The following is a 19420-nucleotide window of genomic DNA, read 5'->3' on the forward strand; positions in this document are numbered from 1 at the left end:
GAAGTGCTGTCTAACTAGCCTGTGCATGCTCCAATCTGCCTGAAATTTTACATGTATGATCAGAGTCCGGCCCTAATCACATCTATGCACCACCTGGCGGCCATTTTGGATTTCTCGCCATGAAACAGGAAGTGCTGTGTAAGTAGCCTGTACATGGTCCAATCTGCCTGAAACTTTACTGTCTCAGTTGCAGCGCCTCCTGGTGGACATGCGTGGGCCAGCCGGGCCGCACGGATGCGAGGACCCGTCCAACACTGCTTGCAGCTTTAATTCTCTTTGTAGTTGGTTGAGACCAAAAACAGAACTAAAGGAGTTTATGTCGGAGTGATATTTGCCAAGTGGACACAAACACTGTTCCAGTATGATATATTTAAGTAGCTTCTGCTGCTTGTAGAGTCATCAGGTCCAGCTGCTATCTGTTTTCCAAAGAAGAACAACTTAGCTGACACACAGTGAAGATTCACAAGAATGTCAGCTCAGACAGAGGTGTTTCTTAAAACAGAATATCTGGATTTCTTTCTCTTTTTTTTTATCTTGTTCCAACTTCTCCTACAACTGAGAGTGTCCTTTCAGGAGCTGTAGTAAATACCAGGCCAGGGGGTGCATCACAAATTAACATATCGGCTGCTGCTATATTAAATTAAAGTTGTGGGTTTTTAAACCTTAACAAATAACATGATGTGTTGATATAAACTGCTTTCTAAGAATGTTTCAAAAAACATTTACATGAAAAATGTCATATTCTGAACTATGTGAACGCATTTTTGCTGTATGTTCATATCTAGTCATTGAAAAAGTTCATCAAACTGCTGAATTCCAAACTGTGACATCTTTTCATAGCATCTCTCAGTGCAGCTGACTGTTGAAAGAAATGTGACTCTTCTGTATCTGGTTCACTGTCGAAGAAGCTCTGAAGGTGGAAGATCTCACAGAACACACTCCAACTATACATCTAATTATTCTACGAAATTCAACAATAAAGCAGTGTAGTTGTAACAAAACTGATACGCATGTACAAAAAGATTATAGGTCACTTTAAAAAGTATTCAGAACCTTCACTTTTTGCTCACTGTGTTTTGTAGATGTAAATTTAAACAAAAGTTTCAATCAATCTATCCTTAAAAAAATAATAAAGTAAAAAAACATGTCAATATACATTTGCATTTATTCATTATTATTTATTTCATTAATATTGATGTCATGCAAAACAAGTTTAGAAGATTCATGTAAAATTTCTTCATAAATGAATAAATTTTACAATCTTTTACATTTTTACATAAATACAAATTTAAAAAAAAAAAATATATATATATATATATTTTTTGTATTTTAGAAAATATTAATGTTTGTGAAGTTTAGGTTAATTTTGTAACAGTAGAAATTACCATTAGTTACAAATCAGAAACACACAAATATTTGTGGAGGCCAAACTAGCAGTTTATGACAAATTATTTTCCAGGTGTAAGAATTAAAAATCATGGTGCCTGTATGGAAGCACGCACCTGAAGTACCCTCAAGAATTAAATATAATATAAGTAACCATCAAATATAATTTCGAGCTGATGATTCCATCATCTCAATGGTCACATTAAAAACACATTTCAGGCATTTTGTGATATTTTGGCCCAATCACAATTTTCAAACTTTTTTACCATATTTTGGATGTAAGTTTTCTCTAAACTGATGCTGTTAAACCCAAAATAACATTGTTTACAAATGACTACAGAGATAATCATTAAATCAGGTGAACATTCTTGGGAATTGCAGTATTTTTTTCCCCATCTATTAATCAACGCTTATTTACACGGTGAAGTCTTTCATCAACAATCAGTTCTCACCAAATTTGTGTTTGTTGCAACAGTTCATCTTTAAACGTAAGAAGTTGCACTGATTTCTACATTACATGTGAAGTACTTTAAAGGGCTATATCTTCAAGAATTCCATCAATAAAATGCAAACTATTTTTTTACATTTAAAATGGTTTTAAGTCAGTAAAAATATAATTACTTTCCAGATATTTGCTGTTATTTGAAAAAACAAAAGCATTTTTGGAATCTAAAAAAAGGTTCCCCCATTTTCGTAAGTTGTAGCTAATAACTAGTAAAATCACAGAAAACATTAATATTGATTTACATTTTTAGTGTAACTGTGACTGTATCCAAATCAAAAATGTAATTTTTTTTACAAATGGTAATATGTTCTTTTACAATATGTTTTTTTGTTTGTTTGTTTGTTTTTTACAGTTTTTACTGTATTTACATCCAGTAAAAATACAAAATAAGATGATTGTACAAGTTTAAACTTATTAGTTTTATTATGATATATAATTTATTATATTTTCAGTTAAATTGAATTTAGCATGTTTGTTATCTTAATATATTATTAAATGCCAATATGATTAGAAAATTATTGAAGCAGTTTTGATAACCTGGAATTTCTAGCTGACACCTCAACGACACAAAACAGCGTTAACTTGAAAATTCATGTCACTACGTCAGTAATGTCTGTCAACTTGACGGTGAAGTGACGCGGGTTAAATCTACCTGCGTCATGATTGTGCAGTTTTCCAGGTGCGTCATGGAGAGTTGACGGTTCAAGAAGTGTTTAAAGATGTGGACGTTGTATCTTCGGAGTTTGTTTTCCCGGTGAGTCAACTTGGTTAAAACTTTAAACAGAGGAGACACACAAAAAAACTTCGAACACGTTTGAAATGTGTGTTAACGCTCACTTTTGTCTTTTTACCGACAGGCAACTTACCAGTCTGCTTTAGGTATTGTAAGTCAGCCGACAAGGTCCGACTTGTGTAACACGGACCAAACTTAAGCTAATAAATTGACATGACCGTCAGTTTTAACACTGTGGACATGATGTAGCACTGACCAAACTCAAGCTAATAAAACGGCATGTTTATCCTTGTTAAATTTATCCCCCAGCACACTAAATTAAAATGTCAGTGAAAAACAACATGTTGCTGCTGATCATGTTCTGCCATTGAGATTTTCTTGACAATTGTTTAAAGTCGTTATGCAATGATTTAGAAAAAATGAAAACTTATTCTAAATGTTCATTTTAAGCACTGATTTAAAAAAAACACTCTTTTTATTTGCCAGTTTGTTCCTTGTTTGTTGTGTTTTGAGGGAGTTTATGTTTGATCAAAGTAGAATTTGCTTGTATTACATCTATGCACTTGAAAGGCTCCATCATCATGGGCTTGACCTGTATCTGGCAACGTTCCTCCAGCTGTGCCCCTGCTAACATCAGGGAGTTCTGTTGCCATGGGTGTGTGTGCTAGGTCTGCAACAATGTTTAGGTGTGTGGTACCTGTCAAAGTAACATGTCAGAACCCACGTTTTCCCAGCAGAACATTGCATTGTAACTAGACGATCAATATTACTCACTTGTTTGTGGTTTTAATGTTGTGGCTGATCTGTGTTTATATTACATTTTATATTTTCACCATGCATTTCTAGATGATTATACCATTAGAAATGAAAACATTAACCTTCAAACCTGAAAAAATCATGTCCTTCTTCTCAGACATTCATGAACACAAACACATGTATTTGTCTATTTTTTTATGCCTTCCTTATTTTTTTTTTATTCTTGTAGTTGTCATGATTTAGCTGGTTAGGGGATGGGAATGAATACTGAATAATACATGTTTTTTAAAGTAAAGCTATTTATTTACAAGCTTTGGCATTTTACAAAAACAACTGAGTGAGACAAACTACAAGGGGAAAAGTAGCTTGTTTTGCTGTTAAGTCAGTGAAAAGGAAAATAAAACTTCACTAGACCAAATTCAAAACCCATAGAACAGTCAAACAGCATCCCTGCTCTTAGTGTTGCTAAACACAGGAATGCTGACTGTGTGCAGATCAGTGTCACTGACTGGCCCGGTCCGGTCTCTGGTAATTAAGCGAGTACCTCCATAGCAGTACAACAGGGTTATCACAGAAGCTATACATCAAAAGTATAACAAGATACATGTTTGCGTGCTGCTCTTGTTAAATAACACCTGCAGTGTATGTCAAACTCATCAGCTTTTTGTGTCCTTCCAGCACCCAATTGAATCTTGTGAACTGGAGGGCTGGACTACGTGCTGTTTCAATCAAGATCCTCGGTGAATTGGGCAGGAGGTGAGAAGGTGGGATGGGCTATGCCTCAGGAGGTGGATGCCAAACATGTGCAGTGTCAGATGGTCCCTCCATGGTTGGTGGTTTTCTGTGAGCCATTTCCAAATACTACGGCTTCAATGGACTTGCAGCAGCATTAGACCACACATCCTAATCAGCATATACATCAAACACCATGAGGGAGTGTAAGGCCTTTCCATGAGCAGACTTTTCAAACTATACCAGGCTTATTTCAATTAGTCTGATTTAGGGCTGCAACTATCAATGGATTTCCGTCCGTGTTCAGCGCTCCGCCCATATGGTTATTTCTGTTGCATAGCACGCTCACTTCCGCTTTTGATGCCGTAACATGCTTAGACGATTAATTGATTCTTCAATAGTTACATCCATTGTTGGTTATTAGATGTTTGGATTCTTCATATTTTTTAATACTAGACGCTGCTAGGTGGCCATAAACTTAGCTGACCTCCCTCTTTCATGTACATTCTATGGCACGCAACAGTTATCTCCTCTACTGGAACTTGTATCGAATTAGCCTGATTGGGTGAACATGAACTGACCTTTGCTGAATTGCTCTCGCCCCATCAAGTGTGGACCGTTTTCTGTTGTTAGCATGCTTAACGATACAAGGATTACGACCATATTACAGTTTACGTGTACTAAACATTCTAGCCACTTTCCCATACTCTAACTCTCTCTGCCACAGAGTGGTGCTGACAGACACCCCGGTTATGTCTTAACCGATTTCACAAAGCAGGCTAACCAAAACCAATTCAGTGAAAAGACGTTACAAAATAGAATTGTAAATAAATATATAAATAAATAAAATTGTTTTTATTAACAGAGAAATCAACAGACTGTTATAAAAAAGAGTCTGCAAATGAGGAAGTTGTTAAAAGCACAAGTGCTGAGGTCAGCTGGAGGGGCAGTGGCAGTAGGGATGGTAATAGCCTACAGTGAGTGACACTCTTTTGGAGCTAATACTAGCTTCAGTTAGCTTTAATTGGATAGCCTTGCCATTGACTGATGAAGGAAACATTTTGACCTCTGAGGTCAGCCAGCTAACCACTAGCTACCTTAAATTAAACTAGTACACCCTTTTAAGCACTTTTTGGCTATATTTGGATGACAAATGTTTCTACACAGCAGTTCACCAGAAATGTATGACAAGTGTTTTGCCAAATTTAGGGTACAGTTTTACAATAGTGACTGGCTTTCAGGTTTTAGTTAATGCATCTAGAATTTGACAGAGGCTCTTAGCTTGGATGGTACATAGAGTGTCTTATTGTCGTTTATGAAAGAGACTCCCAAAACTTGTGTTGTTACTGATTCATCAGTATGCTTAGAGCAAGCCGGTCTGTCTCCTTTGATGTTCTTCTGCACTGATATTTTTTATTCTACTGACTAAATCCTAATTGACACATGTAAATAATGAGGGATGCTTTGCATATATACAATGCAGTCTTCTAATATACATAATATAGATGGATGCATTTTTTTCTTGTAACCTAGAATGAATTTCACATAAATTTAGTGTGATAGTGCACTGGTCTCAGTAACCTTAATCTGTAGTTGATCACATCCATTTTATATTAGATGAAGAAACTAAAGTTTGCATTTCTCTGCGATAGTGCACTTTCTTCAGGTTTACATTGTGCAAAACTGAGGAAATATTGTTTATATGGTAAGCACTTAAAGTAGGAAGCAAGGAATTAGATTGATTGTCAAACATATAAGTTGAAATGAGCTCTGGGAACATCAGTGTATTCTCAGAAAGATTATTCATTACTGAATAACTTCAAACCTGTAACATTCGCTCTCGTGTTTAAGGAGAAAAGCCTGGAAGAATTTTGTTTATTGGACTTAAATGGCAGCAATCCCGGTTATTATTTTCTGGCACTAGTAATTTTCCTTTCCCGGTACCTAAAACTACTTTGGAGGTGGCACCACAACTTTCCCTGTGCACGCCTGCTTTGTGTCTTGTTGCTGTTATTACAATGAAAGAAATTATTGTTGCTGTAGTATTGGTATCTTAAAATCATATACACCATTTGAAACGTGACGCTTTATGCTTTTAAACAATATGATATAATTTTCCATGCCAATCCAGTGATAGAATTGTTACTTGGTCTGTAATTAGACTGCTGAGTGCTGAAAGGTTAATAAATGTGACGTATTCAGTGTGTGGACAACCTCTTGTCCTGTTTTTCAAAATAGCAGAAATATTGCTTCTAAGTAGACCTCCAAGTGGCTGAGTGAATATATGTAATTGATACAGTGAAGCGTCATTTAATTTTCTGTGAAGTTAGACTCACTTTTTTACCATTAATTTCATCACTAACTGTTTTGATAACCAATTTGAGTTTATAATAAAATTAGTTCTTTATTCTCTGATTCCTGCTACATAAATTTGAATACTTATTGTTGTTTTTTTACTACTATAAGACATTACACTGAATATCTTTGGATTGTGGACAAAACAAGACATGTGAGGACATCATCTTGGGCTTTGGGAAATCGTGATTGATTTTTTTTCCTCCATTTGCTCCCTTTTCCTACTGCAAACAACTAATTGAGTAATCTAGTAAAAGACTGTTTAATGGACAGGGACTATAATTGTTAGTTGCAGTTTTGGTACTTCTGTAATCACAATCCATGACAACAGCTCAAAGTGAACCCAGAATACATCTCCTGCTGCTGGAAATATTCACTGGAGCTGAAATAATCGCAAACAAATATTATAATGCACTCCAGAACACCTACACCACCCACTGGAACTGCAATAATATACCTAAAGTGGGATTATTACCTGTCTGAGAGCCTATAAGCTTTGTAAAAGTAGAATTCATGGCAGAGGTGTTCTGTTGGATTGAATTAGTGTATGAGTTTACCTAATAAAATGGTCGCTGAATGTTTAAGCCCATCCCTCCAAAAAATAACCAAGCTGCCATGGCTGCTGTCATCAAAACATCCTGAAACCAGCACTGTTAACATTACCATTTAACCTTCTTTAGAACTGCTCACACAGATGTGAAAAGCTGCAGTTTGACTCTAGGAAATAAGGCACAAAGTACAATATTGTATGCCCTCTAAATATAGAGGAAGAAAAGAGAGAATGAGGGCTGGTCAGATGACTCAGCCACAACCTCTGTCACCTGTCTCTCTTAGCTCACCTGGGATTTCCAGTCACTTTTTTCAAAAACACTGACATTCTTCTTTATTTAAATTGGATGTAGTAACCTCTCAATATTATCTTTCCTGACTTCAATATGTATTTTCGCTTAGACTATTGATTTCTCAAAACATGCAGCCCAGCAGGTGACTGCAAGGACAAATAAAGGAAGGACAGAAATGCAGATGGCCCACAGCGCCTTGAGGGAAAACTAATACTGCATTTTAGAGGGACTTGAAAGGAAACTGGAAAAAGAAGACAAAACATCAAAGGGGACTGCTTACAATCATACAAATATATGTTATTTTATTGAATAATATTCCAGAATAAGACATCTCCTGTCAATTCATGTAGGAGTTATTGTAGAAATGTACACAGGTCTGATGGCAAACATGGAGAGAGGGTGAATTGAGCACTTGTGACTGTAGATACTGAGAGGGAGTCATCCCTAAAGAGCCAAAGAACACTGATGTATGCATGCTTTGCAAAGAAAAACAAAAAAATCCCATGTCAGTCTGGACAAATAGTTGTTATTATTGCAGACCAAATTGCCTTTGTAGCCTGCAAATCCTGATTGCAGTTTATCCGTTGGATTTGTTTTCCCTCCTTGAGTGCAGGCTGGTAGTTCTCGTTGCATATTGCTGGTCTTCATTCTTTCTTTGCTGCTTCTCTGAGTGTTCAGAAAAGCCAGTATGATCCTGTTGCTTGTTTTGGCTCTTATTGTAAGGAGTCCAACGTGTCTGAATCCCTGGTAACACTCGGGAGGTGCCTGAGGAGTCAGGCCTGCTCTCTGTGGCTGATCAGTGTCAAGGCCCATTTTTAGTTATGGCTTTTTTTTTTGGTCTTTTATTATTTTTTAAAGTGTCAGTTTTTTGGAAGACAAGGAGATTGGCTTACGAGAGAGAAGAGTCTGTAAGAGTAGGAAAAAGCAATAGCGGGAACTTTCTGGAAGACTTGCGTGACTGTAACTCTGAGACCACCAAGGTCATGACAGGAAACTTGTGGGATTCAGTTTGGGTGAATTTCACTCAAGGTTCACATCATTGTGGACAAAACGCTGCTGATCAAAGACAAAACACACTAAATAGGAACAACAATTCTTCTTCCTTTAGAGGGTTTTGCATTAGAAAGGAAACATGACAAGGTAGAACAACTTAACAGTAATAAAAAATAATCAACATGAACATATATTAAGTACATATTTGAGAAAAAAGACCTGACATAGTACATCTGATATACAATAACTGTATTACTGACATAACAAACACTTAAACTGGCATCCTTCCACACACATTTGTTTCCCGGAAGCATACTGCTGCACTGCATAGAGATTGCTCACTTTTTTTAACATTCCTCAAAGTAGTCACTCACTCACACAGGAGAAATGTTAGGCTGTAGCAGCAAAACTACTCTGCGAGTTCAAAATAAATGGCTTCTGCTTTCTGCACTTTGCTTGTTTAATTAACAATATTCACAAACAGTGTTGCAGCTGAAGCTCAACTTCTGTTGAAGTATATTGCTTTGAATATTTAAAACTTAAGATTCGTCAGCATGGCACACATCCATTTTGTGCTAGTGCTATAATTTAAGGACTGATTTATAATTCATATTTGATGGGTTTTGAGTTGTTCAGTTCCCATGAATAGTCCCCAAAAATTAGCGCCATAGTTTTTAACGCCATTTAGGTTTTGCAAGAAAATACGTTTTCACAAGAGAGGCAGGATTTATAGCACAATACATAACAGTCTGTGTCATTCCATGTATTGTTTTGTTTGTCAGATTTTCTGTTCTATTCTCACTGCATGAATCTCTCCAGTGCCAAGTACTGTCATTTACCATTAATAGTTTTTTGTGAGTTGCATTAAATCAAATAATTCAACAAGAGAGAATTCATGAAATGCTAGAAGCTGCTGCATTTTGACTTTTTGCAAATAAAGCATAACAAGGCATCATAACCACATTAGGTAGCTGTAATGAGTGCATTATCATCTAATTAAAGCTTGATGTAAAGAGCTAAACCTCGTCATAAATTGTAAAAAAAAAATTGCAAGTAAAGCACTGCTTTTAAAATTCTGTGTGAACAACAATACCATATCTCACCACAGTAAATTCACCGAAACTCTACATTGTAATTCTGCCTTCAGACCTGTTTGTCTGTATGCCCTTCATAAAGAGTGCTACCTTGAAGGGACAACCATTAGAGGGTGCTAGTTATACATAGATTTACCCTATAATTTGACAAGGTGCACATTTAAGTATTTTGAGTACAGTTGAAACACATTGGTACGTCTGCATTTGCAATGATGCATTAACACTGACTGCAAACAAGCACAGCATGTGAGAATAATACACTGGACTGAACGGTGTCTGGACAGGGATGAGCAGCTTATTCAGTTCAATTGGATCCTAGTTTTGTTTCTTTTTGATAATTCACAAAAGGAACAGAAGATTATGAGCCTGATTAAATAAAGACAACATATATTACATGCAGACTGTGTAAAATGTAAAAATCAAAAGATGTATAGCTCAAAATGGTCTCAAGTAGTGCATGGACAAACACCATTTTATTCTACAGCATTCAGTGTGTTTAAAATGCCTTGTTAGTTCTTTTTAATACACTTGAAATGAAATGTTACCTGGGTTTGTTCCAAAGATTTCCCTGTTTGTTAGTAGTTGTTGTACAGTGAAATAAAGCTTTTAGTTCCCAGATGTTTGTGATGAATTAGCTGCTGTGAAATATTCATTATTGCCTGTTACGGCCGCTAACTTTGATAGAGTACCGGGATTTCCTGTTTGTCATAATCTTTTAAGAGCATTTTCTAGACAGTCAGGTAACTTTCAGATGTTTTAAGCAATGCCCAATGCCTGCAAGGTGCAATGTGCTTCCAGTTTTCCAATAATTTAAAGTTTAGGGAGTTGGTTTATGTTATGCACCTGAACTATTTTTTAACAGATGTGTATCTCAGAGGACACTATGGCTGCTGATACTCACGCTATTTGTGAGGCCCAGTGTACAGGTCTTGAGGAAATGAGAAAATCCTTCTTTCTGTTGTCGTCCATGTGGCTTGTTTGGTGAGTTTACAGGTAGAAATCGGACAACAGCCATCTGAGTTCATTATAAACAAATGGATTTTGCTGTCTTTGGCAGACCTTGGGGAAATTTTTGCACCCATCTCAGGGTGGCTGTTCTCTCGTTTGTGTTTTATTGAGTCTATCGATCATTGTTTCAATCTCATCCCTTTTCTTTTTCCCCTTGTCTCTTGGTCTTGTCTTACCTTACTCTTAGTCATAGATGCACACAAACACATACACATAGATGCACAATCACACACAGACCTTATGAAGACACTGTTAAGTATACGCCTACACAGACAACATAATATTGAAAAGAAAATTAATGGGCTGTAGATACTATAGTTGAGGAGATCTGTGTAGGACAGGGATTACAACTTTAAACCTCATGAGTGGGCGCACAAACTCCTTCAGTGTTTTTTATTTTCCATGTTACCACCTCACTGTTAGCTCTGCAAGACCTGGCGACCCATAAATGTATTCTTACTCAAAAAATGAAACACTTTCTGACCCCTTCAACTACAATAACAAGGATCCTCTTAATATCTTTTGTACTCTATGGTGGACTTTCTACGAGCACCTTCAGCTGCTTTTACTCGCATAGCTCTTACATTCAAGCATCTCTCTAGTTTCACTTCACAGCTACATTCTGTCACCTGTATTTCTTCACATTCATCTTGAAAACATACTTTTCTGTCAACATCTTCCTGTCTTAAATTCTATCTTCTTCACTTTACATTTGACATCGGACTACTTAACATTCTCCTTTCTTGTCTGTCTACTTGCAGGATCCCAACTGAACACCTTACTGTGACATCCTTCTGTGTTGCACAAGTAAGAACTGGCTGCTCTTTAGGACTGTGAAACCTATGGAGGAATTTGGAGTTACTCTGATGTTTAACAAAAGTATATTAAAGAGTGGTGAGAGTTATTTCTGTAAGTTTACTTACATCCTATCTGCTCTAATGCTCTGTAAAGTAAAGTTGCAGCAATTAGTCAATGAGTGAGTCGACAGGAGATTAATCTGCAACTATTTTTCATGATTAATTACCCCAAAAATTGCTGGTTTCAGCTTCGGAAATTTAATGATTTGATACTTTTGTATTTTTAGTTGTAGCTTTACTGTTCATACAAAGAGAGACCAAATTGCAATTATGTTAGATTTTGGAATACAAGATTCTTATGTTGTCACTCCTTTGCATGTCCATATGCTTTCCTGTCATAGAATGGCTTATTAACTTTAAAATACACAAATACGACACTTTGATTTTATACAGTTGTTAGTAATGCAAAGTTAGAAGCCATACTAGGCTGTACCAAATTCAGCAGGGAGACAGAGAATTGACTTTTCAAAAATAGAGATTTGTAGGTCTGCAATACAAAATCCGCTGCAAGGACAAAATATCCAAATTTGAACTGAGTGATATTCCCTCCGGAAAAGCCCAGAAAATTAAAAGACTTAATGGAAAAAAACGCAAAGCCCTCCAACTAATTTCCTCTATAGACTCCCAGTCATAAATAGCGCACAGTGCCTTACGTGCCTCTTTGTTTCACATTCATTATCATATCCACATGCCGCATACAACCCTGCCAAGATTCTTGCTTACTTTGCTGCAGAAATTCCTTATCAACATTCTTCAAGAATACACCTGCTAATCCTTCACTCTTTCTAAATAACCGCCTCCATGTGATGACCTCTTTGCAATTCCGCACACAATTTCAGACTTACTTTTCACCCTCAATACAGCACATTCGTAAAGCCTCCGTTCCACATTCTGTAACCCGTCTTCACATTATGTTACCATTAAAATTAGATGCCTTTGCCAATGCACTGAACCTCCTAGATTTATCTGTGATTTTTAGCGCCCATATAATGAGCATTTTTACAGTTTGCCTTCTCCTAACATTGCTCTTTCTGACATAGCAAAGGACTCACAGCTGTCTGTGTTTGTTGGCAGTATCCATGCACATTCACTTTGACTGAACACTGTGGTGACATTTTTTTTCCCCTCAGTGGCTTACCAGAGCAGACAGCACCCAACGGCAGCCAGGACTGAAATACCCTGACGGTTCCCATTTAGAAGCCTTAACTTCAATCAGGTCAGTGCATAATATTCTAAAATTTTAGAGACTCGCTGGATTCAAAACATTGATTGATTGCAGCAAAACAAAATATTAAATTAATTTAGAGCCTTCCAGGTCAGTCCCCACAAAGTTGCACAGAACTGCTCTTCCATGCCATTTTAAATGTGAAGTCAGTGAAAACGATGCACAAGACAGATGAAGCATCACCTATTCACAGATACAAATATATCAAAGACACAATGTTGTGCTCTGTCTGAAGGACACGGTAGAGGTTACCCACAGTTCCTCTATCTATCCTTGGTACAGGCACACATTCACACACAGAATCTTACAGTACATCCATACTCTAAAAGACATCCACACACAAGGGTTAAAACACAGTCACACTGAGACATTCACTCAGACAACTACATTTTTGAGGGCAATTCTTCCAAGGTGATTTGATAAAGCTAGTGAGTGGATAAGCTGCCAGACATCCTCAGAATAACAAGTGCTCCAGCTCAGAGGCTCCTCTAGCTTTGATGTTGGGCTTCAAACCTGGCTTTATTCTGACAGCAGATGCTGAGTGAAGTACACACCACCACTCCTTTTCAGGTGACTGCATTCAGATCCACCCTGGATTTTAAATATGACCCACTTGTTCATTTGTAGCCTTTATCGAGCTAGTGCAATAATTAGTGATCACCTGGTAGAGATCCCAGGGTAGAAAGAGGGTGTCACTCACTCATTCACTCACTCTTCTTTTTCCCTATTTTTACTGAGTATTATCTTCTGGCTTGTTTGTAAATATATTGCTCAGACAATGTAACCCTTTCAATGAGAGTTTGGATTAAAAACTAATAATTTATGCTCTATTTTATGGCTCATCTTCCCAAGACAAAGAGTTCCTTAATTTAATTTAATTTAATTTAATTTAATTTAATTTAATTTTATACTTTTGCAAGTAGTGCCTCTCTTGTGAGCTTCACAAACTCTACTCTGGAGTTCAAACATCCTAAACCTTATTATTAAGAGCGTCATGATCAACATCATGATGCTCATCATCATTAACATGCATATCATCAACTTTTTATTGATTTGATGTCATGTTTTTGGCATTATTAGCATCTTAATCATATTTTACAGACATTGTTTCCCTCTGCACTGTTATGAATTCCATTTTCTTTTTCACAAGATGACAAGGAAAACAAGCCAAAAAAGGAAAATAATTCGTGTTAGTGTTGGTGTCATAAACTACTTTTAAAATAATTTTTCACACTTTCTCCTGCTCTCATGTTGTTCTGCTGACCTGACCTGACCCAGGCTTCCTGCAGATTTCTTTCCTCTCTGAGCTGTTTCATCTCACTTTGAGCTTTAGTTGACCTTGGTGATTAGCTTAGCTGGTAGGCAGATGGTGGGTGGAAAGCTGGCTGAGCCACACTGTCACCAACTTTAGGGCTCAAGAAGGGGCCCATGGGTGAGGATTATGATGCCGAGTCAGTGCTGCAAATGCGTGTGTGGTGAATATACAGTACAATAGAGCAGACAGTGGGTAGACATGTGAGAAAAGATGAAATTGTCAGTGGGACAAAGAAGCTTGAGTCTCAAAGGGAAATGAAGGAGCCTGTGCATTAGGAAGTCACAGGGGGCAGAGGAAGAGACTAACAGTGGGAGGGGGAGGGAATAGTAGTTCTGGTTCGGACCCTGGGCTTTCTTTCTGTGGTGTCAGGTGAGGGGGTGACTCCTCTCTCAGGCCTTCTTAGCTGCTGATGGTCTGCTGACTTTTTATCCCTCAGCATCTTATAGCGCACTTCTGGAATGTGGTGGCCTGTGAGGACCATTCCCTCAGCCACGCTCAGTGCTTAATGGGCAACTGTGTTCCCAGTGTCACTGCTGCCCTTTGTCCCGCCCTCAGTCTCCTGTGCTATGAGGCATCAGCCTTTGGATCTTCTTGCCGTCCATTCTTTAGAGACGGCGAATCTGACGTCTTCACTGTCTTCCGAGGCGGACTCACTGGTTCACTGGCAAGCTCGTGCAGCGAAGGCTCCTTATACATCGCAACTATATGACAAAGATAGAGACTGTGGGTTAATAATTAAGGAGGTGATGAATAGCTAACATAAACTGATCTGAATTTTGCTTAAGTGACATATAACACACAAACCTTCTATAACTTTAGGCAGGAAATGTGCGGCTCCCTTGGTCTTCTTTACCCGGTTGCCCTTCATGACCTGGCCATCACGGTTGATACCGATATACCAGGAGCGGCCAGACTGGGTCTGGCGATAGAGCATGGAGGAGTATGTTACGTAGTAGTTCTCAAACACACTCTCCTTGAACTTACACTCGGGAGTGAAGTGCTCCTGAAATGAAATATGGAAAAGGGGAGAGGTCCATTCGCATTAGCAAACAAAGCACATGAAGAAAAATAATGTGCAAATGTTTTGAAAAAAGAGAAACGTTACAAGTCTTTGAACATGAACTCCAGTGTATGTGAGCACACACTTGGAAAGAATACATGGACACACAGTAAAACGCATTAATTAGGTGACGGGATTACGGTATATCTGGACTGTTGTTTCTTTGAAAGCATGAACATCCTGGTCCTTTGAGAGCAGCAAGACAAGTAAGCATGCTATAGTATAGTATGTCAGAATTAGCATTAACATCTCTGCTAAACATAACGCATTCCCAGTGGATAAAAGCAGAGATGCAGAAATAAGATGAAAGGCAATAAAACACTGACACCTACGCCAATACAATAACAAATTTAGTGTATAGACATGCATTACATACTGTACATCAGGGGTAGGTGATCTAACTATGTTATGTCATGGACAATCTTATTTTTCCATTTTCAGAGGAGTCACACAGATCATGTCATAAAATATACAAATAACACTGTCATTTAAACTTTCCTACACCACATGAACAAAGCAAAAGCATAATTGATTGTGATACAATTAGGATGATAATCATTGGACACATATTGGAGATGTAGCGTTTTCTGTGAACAGAAAACAGCATGACAGATGAAGAATAGCGGCATGTGGCTCAGCATCCTCACAGAAGCTTCAAAGTGTCAGAGATACAAATGACCTCTTCTGGTCTGAACTAGACTCACACAGACCATTCCGTGACGCAGAATGGTCTACAGAATGACACCTCATTATCATTCTGCTATAGGGGGAAAAAAGCTTTAGGTTGGTTGTCCGGAGGATGACGTTATTTCCCAAAGGGATTTTGAAAATGGAAACACATAGTTAGCAGAAGGGGAGGAGAAAGCCACATGAAATGCACGACCAACAGCAGGCTTATACCCACAGCCTGCATCCAGTGAGTCAGACTAGAACCTTCAGAATGAAATCAGTGAAAACATGAGATTTGTGAATTGGGCCTTTAGCTCCTAGTTCCCTAGTTGAAGAGACAGACCTTGTATCCAGTCAACCATATGCTAACTAATCTGTAATCACATGAGAACTAAATCTATGCAGAGAGTTTTGATTTAGACTGTGGATCATAAATGTTTCCCAAAATATTGCCCTTTAATCTTTTCATCATATCACCCACTTTTGCTGTATATATAGATTTCTAGTTGTGACATTTAATTGCAGAAACTGCATCCTAAGTCCAACAAACTTACTTGCTAAGTCAGTAATTCAAGTTTGTACACAATGTGTGAGGTTGGTGAACAAAATCCTGTGGGAACTATTTGGCCAGCAGAGCGGACAAATACGTTGTTACGCGACGTTTTACATTTGGCAGTTGCATGCCACATACGTCACAGTATGTGAGTTCCCACTTGCGGTGAAAATTGCATTATGTCACGCCGTAGAAACGGAGTTCCACCGTACGTCAAGGACCCCCTGTATTTGTAATTACTGCATGCATGCCCCTCTTTATTTGGTGTTAAACTGATAAACGCGTAAACTAGTGGTTTAAGTGAATACTGAAGTTACACTGTGCACCATGGACGGCCCAGAATTTAATCTTTTAACTAAGAGCATGATCTGCTTCGAGAGAGGCTTTATTTAATCCCAAAAACATCTGTGCATTGAACTCGCCATTCAACATACATCAACATAGCATAACTTCTTGTTCAACATTAGACGCACTGTAGAGATCCCATATTGAAAGAAGGGCTGCAACTCATGGTCATTTTTAATACTGATTAATATCTAAATATTGGTTGGTTGGCCTAGTAACTGTCAGAAAAAGATGAAAAAAAAACACCATTTGTCAAAGTTCAAATCGTTTTGAAAAAACATTTGTTTTCTGACCAGCTGTGATAAATCAATGATATTCGCTGTAAAATAAGTGATTAAGAAAACAGGGAAACTGTCAAATTCAAGAAGCTGAAAAGAGGGATTTTTAACTGTATTTTTCCTTGAAATATTACTTGCACAATTATTTTAATATTAAAATAGTTGCAGATTTGTTTGATTAGGTTGATCATTTTAGTAGGTTCCTCGAATTTTGTCCTTGGTTTACTGTACCTTGAACTGTACCTTGTTTTTGTACAAAAGCCAAATGAATAAATGTTACTGTACATGGCTTGAATTTAGAGTCTTCGACTTCAAAGTTGGCAGATCGATTAAAATGCGTAGTCTTCATCAAAGTGAAAAAATAAACACCACACAACTAATAGACAGCTAACACTTGTGATTAGGGGTTTGAAATACAAACTTTACCTTAAAAATCACAAACTAAACAGGTTGGGAAACACTTCATTAGCAGGATTTTCTGGCTGTGTGTGTGCAAAAGCAATAAAATTTTACTACAGTAAAATGCATGCTACTGCGAATCCCCCAAAAAGAAGCATATCTTTAGTATAGGCCACTCTCATGTCCTGTCAGTTGTCTGTGACTGGTTAAATCTGAATAGACATTACAAAATCAAATTAGCTGAACTTGGATCAAATCCAACAGTTCAGCCAGTCATTGTAAATGATCATGTTCCCGCAGCACTTCCCCTCCCACTCTGTCCTCAACATAAGGACTACTGAACCCTGCATAATGTTGACCGGTGATATTAACCAATAGAGACAGATATACATCTCTCTTAGTCTCCATCAGGGTCTCGACAGGGTCCTTCCACTGTCAGAGAGCAAAGCCAATCTGCTGGATTGATTAACTGAGAGCAGCAGGGCAGAAATGGCTGAGTGGAGAATTTCTCTGAGAGTCAGGACGACATAAGAGGGCCAAAGGATCAAAGCTTGGCATAGACGAGCTTTAAAAAAGAGCCAGAAGTAGATTGAGAAGGTATAAGAGACCTCCAATTTCACACTAATCACAGATCATCACCTTTCTCCTTCACAGGGAGGCATCAACCTTTAAGCTGAGAAGGCAGTTCAGGACTTTGTGCTCTCTCTCCTTCCACTCCTGTCCTGTTGCTCCAACAGTTTATACCCATTTTACGACTAGCATCCCACCATAAAAAAATACACCTCTCCCCTTAACTCAACAAACACTCCCACTACCATCCCCACCACTTCGTAGGGTTATTTTAAGATTCACTGACAGGTTTGATATCTTCTGCTGTGCTAACACAGAGGATGGGATCGATAGATGATCCGCTTCATTCATTATTAATCAGGCCAGAGAGCAAGAGGGGTGGGAAGTGCGGGAGACAGAAGGGGAAAGGTAGGAGAGACAGGAAAGAGAGCAGAAGATCAGTCAGAGAGGACAGAAGGGTTGCTGGGTAATAAAGGAGATTAAGAAGAGAGAGAAAGGAAGAGACCTGCTTCTCCCACAGGACCAAAAGCAGGAGCGCTTGGCCGACAAGGGCTTTAGTCGCCAGCACCCCACGATCTGACACTTATGTCCCTCTGGAAAGAGAGCCCATCACTCCAGCAAAATACCCTTCAGCTCAACCTCTGAAATGACACCAGTGATAACCCCTCTCCCAAGTCATCCTATAATTACCCTTCATAATCACTCCCCTGAAATTAGTCTAATGATAGAACTCACATCTTCAGTATTTCATTCAAGTAGTCTCCAAAGGTCTGAAGAAAAAAAAACATTGTGTGATAGCAGACAAGACAATGAAATAATTGTCCTCATCATACAGTGATTTTTTTTATGATAACCTCCCACAATGGCCCATATTGCTGTCCCTAAGTGATATAAATACATTGCTGTAATTATCCCCGTATCAGACGCTCACCTTGAGCCAACCTCGAGGCCTCAGCATTACAACAGAGGTGTACTTACTGACGATATCACTCAAACCACCACATTTACCTGCGTGGATGAATAATTGCTGACAAAGTGTTGAGTGTTGCACATTTTTAAGAGTGATGAGGGACTATTTCCATCTGAATGTTGGGTGCTTGGACTGGAAATTAAATAAAAACCTCTTTCTTTTTCAACCATGACGTATTCAGAGACTTGGGCAGCAAGCTTCTCTACTGTGTGTCACAAGCTAGAAATGAATTTGAATGAAAGCAGTTGAGAAAGGTAATATGTAGCTTCCGTGCTGAGAATCCCTAAGATGGGAAGAACCTTTTTATGATGCAGAGTATCATCCCGACCCTCCCCACCCACACACACCACCTCCTTCTTCATCCCTTGTGTCTGATTACATCTGTTCTACCTGCTTCAGGATGCTTTACTCTCCATGCCACAATACACTGGAAGTGCACTTACAAACAAGCAAGGACAGGGAAGTACTAATAGAACAGAGCTTCCTAGATCGGTCAAACATCTTTCCCTGTATTTAATTAAAATATAGGGAACAGGAATGAAAGTTGTGCCTTACTAGAGAGTAAGGGCGTAAATGATGTGTGTATATCTTGTTTACTTTCGTTTCATCATGCAAGCATGAAATGAGAAGTAATGCCCCTGAACATGTAGCTGTGCTTCTGGAATTTCAAAAATGCATTAGCATCGGTGATGTTAAATTATTTGCAGTCCCCTATTTAGACAGCAGGGGTCACAGTGTCATGCAGGCTTCCTGCATCTATTGACCGGCCCATCAG

General features: G+C 38.2%; 1 protein-coding gene across 1 annotated transcript in view; it reads right to left on the reverse strand.

Annotated features, from left to right (window-relative positions):
* Nucleotides 1-7585: 7585 nt before the first annotated feature.
* The window catches only part of fgf11b (fibroblast growth factor 11b), a 41688-nt gene continuing 29853 nt past the window's right edge, over nt 7586-19420 (reverse strand). Inside the window, exons 4-5 of the mRNA XM_023275414.3 lie at nt 14606-14804; nt 7586-14502 (exon numbers count right to left, since the gene is read on the reverse strand). Of these exons, the coding sequence (XP_023131182.1) occupies nt 14366-14502; nt 14606-14804 (336 nt within the window). The 3' untranslated portion in view covers nt 7586-14365. The remainder of the gene's footprint in view (nt 14503-14605; nt 14805-19420) is intronic.

The sequence above is a fragment of the Amphiprion ocellaris genome, chromosome 14 (assembly GCF_022539595.1).
Source record: "Amphiprion ocellaris isolate individual 3 ecotype Okinawa chromosome 14, ASM2253959v1, whole genome shotgun sequence".
In the NCBI taxonomy this organism is placed as follows: domain Eukaryota; kingdom Metazoa; phylum Chordata; class Actinopteri; family Pomacentridae; genus Amphiprion; species Amphiprion ocellaris.